The following is a 12,058-nucleotide window of genomic DNA, read 5'->3' on the forward strand; positions in this document are numbered from 1 at the left end:
CGTATTTGCATGAATCAAAGATGAATGCTGTGCAGGTATCTTTCATTCAGCATTGATTTCATCTTGAGAGATTTGCTTGGTAGCTTCGGATTAAGGGACACAAACATATGGTCTACTCATTAAATGCTTACCTACTATATGATTCTAGTTCCTCCAAAGTCCATGCAACATATGGACTAAGCTGTAGGATGTAAATGAATGCAAAGTTATTATAAGGCCCTGCATTCAGAACCATAATGGAAGGCTGACTGAATGTAACCTTATTCCTTTGTTGTTCTGCAAAGCCTCAAGTATCAATGTGTGGCATGCCTCTCCACAGTGCCAGCAGAATGAAGCACTAGAGTAGATGAGCACTGTGAAAGCCTCGCCTTGTTTTTTTTATCACATCTGCAGAGCTCTGGTTGAAATATTGTCCTGGTAATAAACATTGATTAAATTACACACAGTAGGGAAATGTTTAGAAATACAGAGTAATGGTGCTCTTACTTGAATTTGTCTGATGAGGTTTGTAAAGAAACTTTGGTAGTCATTGCTTTGTTTTTTAACAGCAGATTACACTCAGTTTATTGGGTACACTTACCTTGTTCCTACACTAATTGGACATTTCATGAGAAACAATTTATTGGTGCATTTTATTGGTTTACAGTTACAGACTGTTGCTCATCTGTTGCTGCACAGTTGGTCAGCCCCCTCTACCTCATTCATAAATGGAAACCACCACTGCGATCGCCACTATTGACAAGATCTTATTTGTGTGCAGGATCATTCTAAGCGCAGCAGTGTATACACTGATCAGCCATAACACTAAAACCACTTCCCTTGTTTCTACACTCGTTGTCCATTTTATCATCTCTACTATACTGCATATAGATACATTTTGTAGTTCTACACTCATAGACTGTAGTACATCTGTTTCTCTGCATACTTTGTTGGCCCCCTTTCACCACATTCTTTAATGGTCAGGACCCCCACAGGACCACCACAGGCACTGCAGTGACACTAATGTGGTGGTGGTATGTTAGTGTGTGTTGTGCTGTTACGAGTGGATCAGACACAGTAGTGCTGTGTTTTTGGTCACCTCAGTGTCACTGCTGGACTGAGAATAGTCCACCAACCAAAAATACCCAGCCAACAGCGTCCTGTGACCACTGATGAAGGATTAGAGGATAACCAATACAAACAGATGAGCTACTGTCTCTGATTTTACATCTACAAGGAGCACCGACAAGAAAGGAGTGTCTAATAGAGTGGACAGTATGTGGACACAGTGTTTAAAAACTCCAGCACCACTACTGTCTGATCCCCTCGTACCAGCACAACATACACTAACACACCACCACCATGCCAGTGTCACAGTGTCAGGTAGTGAGGTATGGATATATATATATATATATATCTTTGAGATTCTGTCCTCTATTTCTATTTACCCTGTTAATGAAGAACGTGAAGAACGTTTTTTCACTGAATTTAAAGGCATTGCAAAAGCCTAAAGCTAATAAATTGCCAGCAGGCTGTTTTACCTCGGCCCACAGCAAACATCAAAATTTGGCCTCCAAGACAGAAAGTTTGGGCACCTCTGGGCTAGAGGATGACTAATACAGATTGTGCTTTGAAAAAGATTAGCTACAAGGTAGACATTGGTCAGCAAGGTCAGCATTTGTATGTGGTTTGTAAAGACATCTACAGTGATTAATATGTGTGACAAAGGAAGAAGTTTACTGACCAATTCCTCAATCAAATACTGTAGAGACAACACACAGGGAAAAGTCCACCAACTCATCACAAGTTTATGAAATCAGCTATGTAACGTAGAGTTCAATGCCCAAATGTGCAGAAACTCAGACCAGTCCATTTGTTAGCCATACAACAGCAGGAAAGTGCTAAAAAGAGCTGTAGAAGTTCTTGTATAAAAAATAAAGTGTTCTGACACGTGTAAAGGCACAACATCTGAGGTTATGATCAACATCACTGATCAACATCAGGTGATGAAGAACACTGAAGAACAATCAGTACAAAACATAGAGCCTACATAGGAAAACCATAAAGTTTACAGTAAAAGAAACATTCGGAAATCAATTTGACAATGAAGTTTGTCACGAAAGTCATCATTGAGTACAACAGGTCCAAAAATGTGTACATAATGCCCTAATCAGGTAATCAGCTAGAAGTCCACGAACAACTACAGGAGTAAAGTCTGCACTGAAAGTCTGTGTAGTACACACATGCAACTTTTTGGGATTATAAATTTATTATGCAATAAAAGTTTGATTTAACATCAATATAAACATGTAGAAAATGGTGAAAACCCTGGAAACCTAATATCTGAATTATGTACACAATCTCTGTCTGCCACACCATCTGGCTCAGTATCCTCCTATGGATTTCAATACAGTTTGAATATCATTTGCATATTAAAAAGCAAACAAGTGACCACTTCCAACAGAATGGGTTCAGGAGAATCCCCAATGTCAGCCACCTTTCATTTAAAGAAATAGCTTGACCAAACATGCTAACACGCTAACTATGAAAACAAGGAGCTACCAGTCAATGGCATTTCCAAAATACTAGCTACTTTAGTTAACTGGCATGATGTAATTCCCACAATGCTAGCTTCGGTGGCTAACTGTGATAGCTATTAGCCAGAAGTTAGTTCATGTAATTTCCATAATGCTAGCTAACTCTGAATACAAGATAGTAGCCACAATGCTAGCTTCTGTGGCTAGCTGTGAATACAAGCTATTAGCCAGGAGTTAGTTTCATGTCATTTCCATAATGCTAGTTAGCTCTGAATACAAGATAGTAGCCATCACTTACAATGATGCATTGTCTATAATGCTAGCTACTGTGGCTAATTGTGTCTTAAGCTACCAGCTAGCATGATGCCGTTTCTATAATGTTAAATTCTAACTATTAGATTTCATTCACTGCTAGCAACATTAATATTTTTGACTAAGCTACTCCTTTAATTGTGTCTCACTAAAACATTTGCCCCAAATCAACAGGCAGGTCACTAAGAATTAGATCTCCATGCCTGACCACTGCGAGAATGAACTTTTTTTTTCAGTTTAGCAGCTGTTGTTTATTACATATTACACCATAGCACTTTCAAACTGTCCTCTTTCCAGTCGGTCTTTGTGATCCCTCCAGGTGGAGGCTGGCATGCTGCTGTAAGGGTCCAGCAGGATCCGGAAGCAGCGCACCAACAGGAAGACCAGGATGAGCAGCAGAAGGCCGACAAAGCACAGGGCAGTGCTCTGCTCTGTGTCTGAGGCCAGAGGAAGCCCAGCTGTGGCTCCAGAGCCTGCAGCTGGACCCACGGACTGGAGCTCATAGTCCAGCAGCGGAGCTCTGCTCATCTTGCCCAGGAAAGAGGCCACAAGGTCTATCACTGGATGGTCAGCAGGTGCGGAAGTGACGGACATCAGTTTTCCAGTCTACTGTATCTGGAGGCAAGTCAGGAAGACCTCAATAGATGGAGCTCCAGAATAAAATCTGAAGGTTAAACAGATAAAATGATTGTTCAGTTGTTCGGTATTTAGAGCACATGCATATTTTAATAAAAATAATAATAATATAGCAACAAACAATTTATATACAGACGGTTATTCGAGACAGATGTACTGCATTACACAATTAAGCAATTAACATCCTTCTTTATTACTGGGGTACAAATGGGCAGGAGCTTCAGTCATAAACACTGCTTAACTGGCTAGAATTTCAATAGGAAAAGTGACTACAGTCCCATCTGCATTTAGATAAATTTGAAAGACATCAATAAACTGGGTGGTCAAAAGCTGGCATGCCGGCATAGTTTGGTTCCATTTGTCCCCTTGAAAGGGAAACAGTCACTGCAAATCAATACAACGTTTTTCAGACTGATTATTTTTATCCTGTGATGAAACATTTCTATCCTGATGGGAGTTCATCTCATTCAGGATCATAACCTATGAAAATCATGTTAATCATATGCTATAACCTTCTCCCTCACCAGATCTCAACCAAGTTGAACACCCATGGGAGATTTTGGATTGAAGTGTTAGACAACAGTCTCCACCACCATCATCAAAACACCAGTTGAGGAAATATCGTTTGGGAGAATGGTGTTCCATCTACCAGTACAGTTCTAGAGAACTAGAGAATCTATGGCAAGGGGCATTGAAGCTGTTCTTGAGGCTCATGGTGGTCCATTACTTTATGTTGCTTTTTCCTTTAATCTGTCACCAACCATTCATACATTAAAATGCAAAGTTAGAAGTGTTTCATACAAAGAGCAATTAAACAAGCATAAGAGAACAACAGAAAACAAACAAAAAATAAAAAATCACATCAAGGAGGGAAATGATAATAATAATAATAATAATAATATACTATAATGTACTATATTTCATATAATAAAAGACTGCCCAAACTGTTTTTCAGACAAAGAACAACTACAAAACAAACATAATATATAAGAAATAACTACAATAAATAAATGAAAAATGAAACAAAACAAATGTAAAAAATAGTGTATAATAATATACAATATAATGTACAGTATAATAAGATACAAAATAAATAAAAATAGAATTATGTATTAATATGATATAAATAATTATAATTATTATATTAATATAACTACTTATCATTAAAAAACTCAAAATATTGTATAGAACATTTGCTAGTTTCTTATTTGTAGTACTTCAGTCTACACTGTATGAATTATTGTTAAATAAAATCACAGCAATTATTAATATGGCATGTGATTTAGATGTCTGGTTCCACCACACTACTGCTGTGAATAACCGAAAAAACAAGCATAACAGAAATAAAATTTGAAAATTAAAAACAAAATAAATGTGACAAAATAGTGCATAATAAAAGAAAATATGATAAAAATTACAATATGATAAGAAGAAAATACTAAGAACAGAAACAATGATGAATCTTTATAGTTGTGGAACTATAGTTCAGCAAAAATAAATAGAAAGTAGAAACAAAAACGGTAAGCTGTTTTCTCTGTCATAGCAGGAAAACACTAAATTAAACAAACAAATAAACAAAGGCAGGAGGCCACTGCTTTAGCAGCAACTACCCCAGACACGCCGACTAAAACATGAAGAGGCCTTGCCCAAGCTGTATTGAACCATAATCACATTACAAAGTTGTGATGTGGTGAATTACGCTGTAATTTATATAACCAGCAGTGATAATAAGCGTATAGTGGAACGCTCACTGGTGGCTAATGGTAACAACACACTTGTACATCTTCAGGTGTCCTCTTCAGCCGAGCAGCATAATCCTCGCCTGGAGGGCTGACGAGTGTAAAGTGAATTCAAGCAGAAGGAGGGAAGCTTCTATTTCAGGCACAAACGTGAGGCGAAGCAAAGGCACCGATTGATTTTAATCTTAAGAAGCCCTCAATCAATAACCACCACATTAAAGAGACACACAACACTGCTAAATAATGAAGCTACCAAGGTAGACAGGAGGAGTGGGCTACATATATAACACAGATGAAGATACATGTACTGTACTTTAGATCGAGACTTTGACTTGCACCAGGGTTATATACACAGCGCTTAAAGGAGAAATGAGACTTCAAAATTTCAAAAAATATGAACATGAGTCATTCAGAATGATTTCATGTGAAATGGTTCACTGTAGAGAAACTTACAGACTCTGATTTCTTTACAGTAGTGCTGATAGAAATCAGGAGTCACAATGTCAACAACACAAATGTAGACATTTTATTTACTATCCAAACCACCAGAGAACATACACATGTCCGTATATGTAATGTTGATAATGGTAAAAAAAAGTTTACTTTGGGGACTGTTTGCCTTACAATAGTCTGCATGTACCTCTCCACCCTGAATGGATTTTAAAAAATACATTTTTGATCAGAAGCTTATCTCAAACCTATTGTAAAACAATTTCTCAGACATCAGGCGTTCAAGACTATGTCATATAATAACTTTCTGTGAGGTTCATTAGCACAAGTTGGGAATCACTGTATCTTTTCAATAAAATTAAATGTATTATTATTATTATTATTATTATTATTATTATTATTATTATTATTATTATTATATCCAGAATGCCTTGTATTTGTAATGTGATGACAAAATCTCAATTAGACAACATATCAAGAATAACTATAAATAAATAATTACAACATGCAATATTTAGCATTTAATAACTTTTCCTGAAAAACTTAAAATATAGATACCTTCTGGTGTCTAGCTTACAGTATTTCATTCTACATTATAAAAGTTATTATGAAATAAAATAATATAAATTATTACTATAACAAGTGATTCCAAAGTTTTAAAAGCTAATGTACCTTTTGAATTCATTAAACTCTTCGGATGTCTGTTTCCTATTGCCATCGTTGTAAACAATTTTGACTTTGTAAGTTTGTCGATAATATTGCATTTGATATTGCAATATTACAACTACTGTAGTCTTTGTCAGTGTTGCTGCCGTATGTTCTCCTGGGCCAGTTCTCTTCTATAGGATTCTTCAAGATCAAAACTAAACAATAACTAGTACCCCTAAAAAAACAGTTTATCCTGTATAATAACAGTAAGACTTCCATTCCCCAGTTTCATTTGTTACTATGTTATTATGTCAGTGAAAGCATTTGAATCAAGTCATTCTAAATGTAAAAGTGTTCTGAAATACAGGAGTGTCCTGCTATTTCAGAGCATTCTACTGGTAACTTTCTACTTTTTACAATATTTTTACAGGACTTCTTTTTACAGTTTATCTCTGTAGAGAGGAGCTGAGTAGCTCAGCAGATTTAACTCCAACTGGCCTCTCAGCCGCCTTCACATAGTCAGGTTAATAGGCGGAGATTGAGGATAAGCCAAAGGCTTTTTCTAACAGAGCCAAAGAGAGAAAAGGTCATACAGATCGGACTTTACAGCAATTATAAAACTGCACTTGCAATAATCAATTTTTGGGGAAAAAGCAGAATCTTAACATTTTTATAATGTAGGTTTATAATATCTACAGAGATACTGGACCTACACTGAATCTTTTCCATGAAATGCAGTGAAGTGTTTGAAGAGCCGACACTGTACTGAATGAATGGATAATGCTGAAAAATAATTTTATTTAAATGACTTGATTTAAATGATCTGTTTCTCTACGAATAAGTGCACTTATGACAAAGCAGACTATCCAGAAATTACAAGACTGAGAACAGAACCAACTGACCAACTAGGAGAAGAAGGAGAGAGATTCAGAAAAACACTCAGATCAAAATAAACAACTAACTCATCAATACCAACAAACAATCACAGATCAATCTGAAGCCTCACTGATCCACCAGTCCTCAGCTCTTCACCATCACTGTGCTGTGGGCTCCTGTTGTGCTTTCAGTCCAGGGAGGACTGGTCAAGACTAGCAACCTGATAAACTCAACTCAAACCTGTAAAACGGTCAGTAGCGTAATTATTATAATTCATTACAGAAAGTTCTTTGACTTTGCTCTGAGTGTAAAGCGCTGTAAATGCCTTCCTGCACGTGAAGCTTAGTTCTCTGCTGTGTTTAAACTCCTGCATGTTAAAGCCGCTCTACTCACCCCTCTCTCTCTCTTTGTTTCTCTCTCTCGCGCGCGCGCGCGGCTCTTTCTCCATCCCGCCGCTTCTCACTGATGATGCGCGTTCTGCCGCTTCAGCGCGAGCTTAACCATCGTGTCGCGCGCACGACGTCCTATTGGTCTGCAGAGCGCGCGGAGGGGGAGTCTGTCCGAGAGCAACAACTAAACCTGAGACGGGGATTTATATAAGCCATCTTCATCATCCTTCTCCTCATCATCATCACTATCATCATCATCATCATCATCGTTATGTTAACTTATTTTGAATATCATCCTCATCACTGTGACCTGTCACCATCATAATCATCACTTTAATCTAATTTCATCTCATCATCTTCATTATCATTATAATCATCACCCTCATCATCACTTTAAACTATTTTCATCCTCATCACCATTACGATAATCTATCATCACTCTAATCACTTTCACCAATCTTGATCATCCTCCTTATCACCACTTAAATCTGCCATCATCATTATATCCATCACCCTCATCATCACATAAACCTGTCACCCACATTATAATCATCATCCCATCATCACTTAAACCTGTCATCCACATTATAATCATCATCCCATCATCACGTAAACCTGTCATGCACATTATAATCATCATCCCATCATCACTTAAACCTGTCATCAACATTATAATCATCATCCCATCATCACTTAAACATGTCATCAACATTATAATCATCACCCCATCATCACTTAAACCTGTCATCAACATTATAATCATCACCCCATCATCACTTAAACCTGTCATCAACATTATAATCATCACCCCATCATCACTTAAACATGTCATCAACATTATAATCATCACCCCATCATCACTTAAACCTGTCCTTATAATCATCACCCCATCATCACTTAAACCTGTCATCAACATTATAATCATCACCCCATCATCACTTAAACCTGTCATCAACATTATAATCATCACCCCATCATCACTGAAACCTGTCATCATCATTATAATCGTCGTCCCATCATCACTTAAACCTGTCAGCATCATTATAATCATCATCCCATCATCACTTAAACCTGTCATCATCATCATTATAATCATCACCCTATCATCACTTAAACCTGTCATCAACATTATAATCATCCCATCATCACTTAAACCTGTCATCATCATCATTATAATCATCATCCCATCATCACTTAAACATGTCATCATCATCATTATAATCATCACCCCATCATCACTTAAACATGTCATCAAAATTATAATCATCATCCCATCATCACTTAAACCTGTCATCATCATCATTATAATCATCATCCCATCATCACTTAAACCTGTCAGCATCATTATAATCATCATCCCATCATCACTTAAACCTGTCATCATCATTATAATCATGATCTCATCACTTAAACCTGTCATCATCATCATTATAATCATCACCCCATCATCACTTAAACCTGTCATCAAAATTATAATCATCATCCCATCATCACTTAAACCTGTCATCATCATCATTATAATCATCATCCCATCATCACTTAAACCTGTCAGCATCATTATAATCATCATCCCATCATCACTTAAACATGTCATCATCATCATTATAATCATCACCCCATCATCACTTAAACCTGTCATCAACATTATAATCATCATCCCATCATCACTTAAACCTGTCATCATCATCATTATAATCATCATCCCATCATCACTTAAACATGTCATCATCATCATTATAATCATCACCCCATCATCACTTAAACCTGTCATCAACATTATAATCATCACCCCATCATCACTTAAACCTGTCATCAACATTATAATCATCATCCCATCATCACTTAAACCTGTCATCAACATTATAATCATCATCCCATCATCACTTAAACCTGTCATCATCATCATTATAATCATCATCCCATCATCACTTAAACCTGTCAGCATCATTATAATCATCATCCCATCATCACTTAAACCTGTCATCATCATTATAATCATGATCTCATCACTTAAACCTGTCATCATCAACATTATAATCATCACCCCATCATCACTTAAACCTGTCATCAACATTATAATCATCATCCCATCATCACTTAAACCTGTCATCATCATCATTATAATCATCACCCCATCATCACTTAAACCTGTCATCAACATTATAATCATCATCCCATCATCACTTAAACCTGTCATCATCATCATTATAATCATCATCCCATCATCACTTAAACATGTCATCATCATCATTATAATCATCACCCCATCATCACTTAAACCTGTCATCAAAATTATAATCATCATCCCATCATCACTTAAACCTGTCATCATCATCATTATAATCATCATCCCATCATCACTTAAACCTGTCAGCATCATTATAATCATCATCCCATCATCACTTAAACATGTCATCATCATCATTATAATCATCACCCCATCATCACTTAAACCTGTCATCAACATTATAATCATCATCCCATCATCACTTAAACCTGTCATCATCATCATTATAATCATCATCCCATCATCACTTAAACATGTCATCATCATCATTATAATCATCACCCCATCATCACTTAAACCTGTCATCAACATTATAATCATCACCCCATCATCACTTAAACCTGTCATCAACATTATAATCATCATCCCATCATCACTTAAACCTGTCATCAACATTATAATCATCATCCCATCATCACTTAAACCTGTCATCATCATCATTATAATCATCATCCCATCATCACTTAAACCTGTCAGCATCATTATAATCATCATCCCATCATCACTTAAACCTGTCATCATCATTATAATCATGATCTCATCACTTAAACCTGTCATCATCAACATTATAATCATCACCCCATCATCACTTAAACCTGTCATCAACATTATAATCATCATCCCATCATCACTTAAACCTGTCATCATCATCATTATAATCATCACCCCATCATCACTTAAACCTGTCATCAACATTATAATCATCATCCCATCATCACTTAAACCTGTCATCATCATCATTATAATCATCATCCCATCATCACTTAAACATGTCATCATCATCATTATAATCATCACCCCATCATCACTTAAACCTGTCATCAAAATTATAATCATCATCCCAGCATCACTTTAGCCTGTCAACATTATAATCATCCCATCATCACTTAAACATGTCATCATCATCATTATAATCATCACCCCATCATCACTTAAACCTGTCATTATAATCATCACCCCATCATCACTTAAACCTGTCATTACAATCATCACCCCATCATCACCTAAACTATCATCATCATAATCATCACTCCATCATCACTTAAACCTGTCATCATTATAATCATCACCCCATCATCACTTAAACCTGTCATCATTATAATTTATCATAACCACTATATCTGTCATCATCACCCTCACCACTATAACCTATCATAATCATGATTATCATTCTTCTCCTTGTGACTTTCTTCATCTTCTTTTTTCCTCAAAGCCTGTGGAAATAATAGGTCGATCTAAATGTCTCTAACTGCTTGACTAACGTTAGTATAATTGTAAATATAACTGTGAATGCTCATTATTTTAGCTAGAATTGTTCTCAGAAGACTAGAAAGGTCATCAGTGCTGTCAGCCTATATGACTCTATCAAGGAGAATATAGACGGGGGTCTTTAAGAAGGTCATATTGCACAGAACCGACCTGATTATATTGCTTATGCATTATTAAGTATTACTAAATTAGACACGAGACATGGATTAGATCAATGCAATAGTGTGTCACTGCATAAAAAATCATTTATCATTCCTAATACCACTGGACTTTAATAAAAGCTACAATCCTGGACACAGTCCTAGAAACAAGGCTGGATTTGCCAACAAGTTTTTTTTTCATTGTTTTTTCCCTATTTTTCCATTCACATGTCTCATATTAAGTGCCTGTCCACTAATCTCATCCCCGCTGCCCATCTGTTGCCCAATCAGACCCTCAGCAGGACAATAATTCATTTATCACAGATCCAGATATCCTGAGGAAACACAGCATATAATTTCATATAGACCTGGATTGTGGGGCATATGCTCATAATAATCATCTATTGGAGCAGATGGGTCAGTCCTGACATGGCTATGAGATTAGATTGTGGATCTACAGCAGGTCCAAGACCTGAACTCTGAATGATCCCCAAAAGCTCTAATAATTTTGTCTCTCCTTCAAAGTGGGACATATACAGATAATACTATTCTGCCTCAGCATTGAAAACCTAAACTAACCATCTAATAAAGAAGCACCTCGAAAGTCCACTCTGAAAACAGTTAGAGGTATAATTTCAGGGCCACATATTTGAAGTTACTAACTTTCATGCACATATTATAGGGGACACCAGAAATATGGCACAGCCTTCATTCTCTGTCGTACAATAGCCTACAATGCAAAAAAACACTTCATTTATTTCATTTCCAATCAAAACCGCCAATAATTACAAGTTAC

General features: G+C 36.5%; 1 protein-coding gene across 1 annotated transcript; it reads right to left on the bottom strand.

The window, feature by feature from the left end:
• Positions 1–1,383: 1,383 nt before the first annotated feature.
• LOC118797070 (cortexin-1) lies at positions 1,384–8,571 on the bottom strand. The gene is made up of 2 exons (XM_036556290.1): positions 7,571–8,571; positions 1,384–3,492 (listed from the first exon to the last, which is right to left on the bottom strand). The coding sequence occupies exon 2, from the start codon at positions 3,420–3,422 to the stop codon at positions 3,090–3,092; it is 333 nt and encodes a 110-aa protein (XP_036412183.1). The 5' UTR covers positions 3,423–3,492; positions 7,571–8,571; the 3' UTR covers positions 1,384–3,089.
• Between the last annotated feature and the right edge of the window lie 3,487 nt (positions 8,572–12,058).

This window comes from Colossoma macropomum, unplaced genomic scaffold (genome assembly GCF_904425465.1).
Source record: "Colossoma macropomum unplaced genomic scaffold, Colossoma_macropomum, whole genome shotgun sequence".
Classification (NCBI taxonomy): domain Eukaryota; kingdom Metazoa; phylum Chordata; class Actinopteri; order Characiformes; family Serrasalmidae; genus Colossoma; species Colossoma macropomum.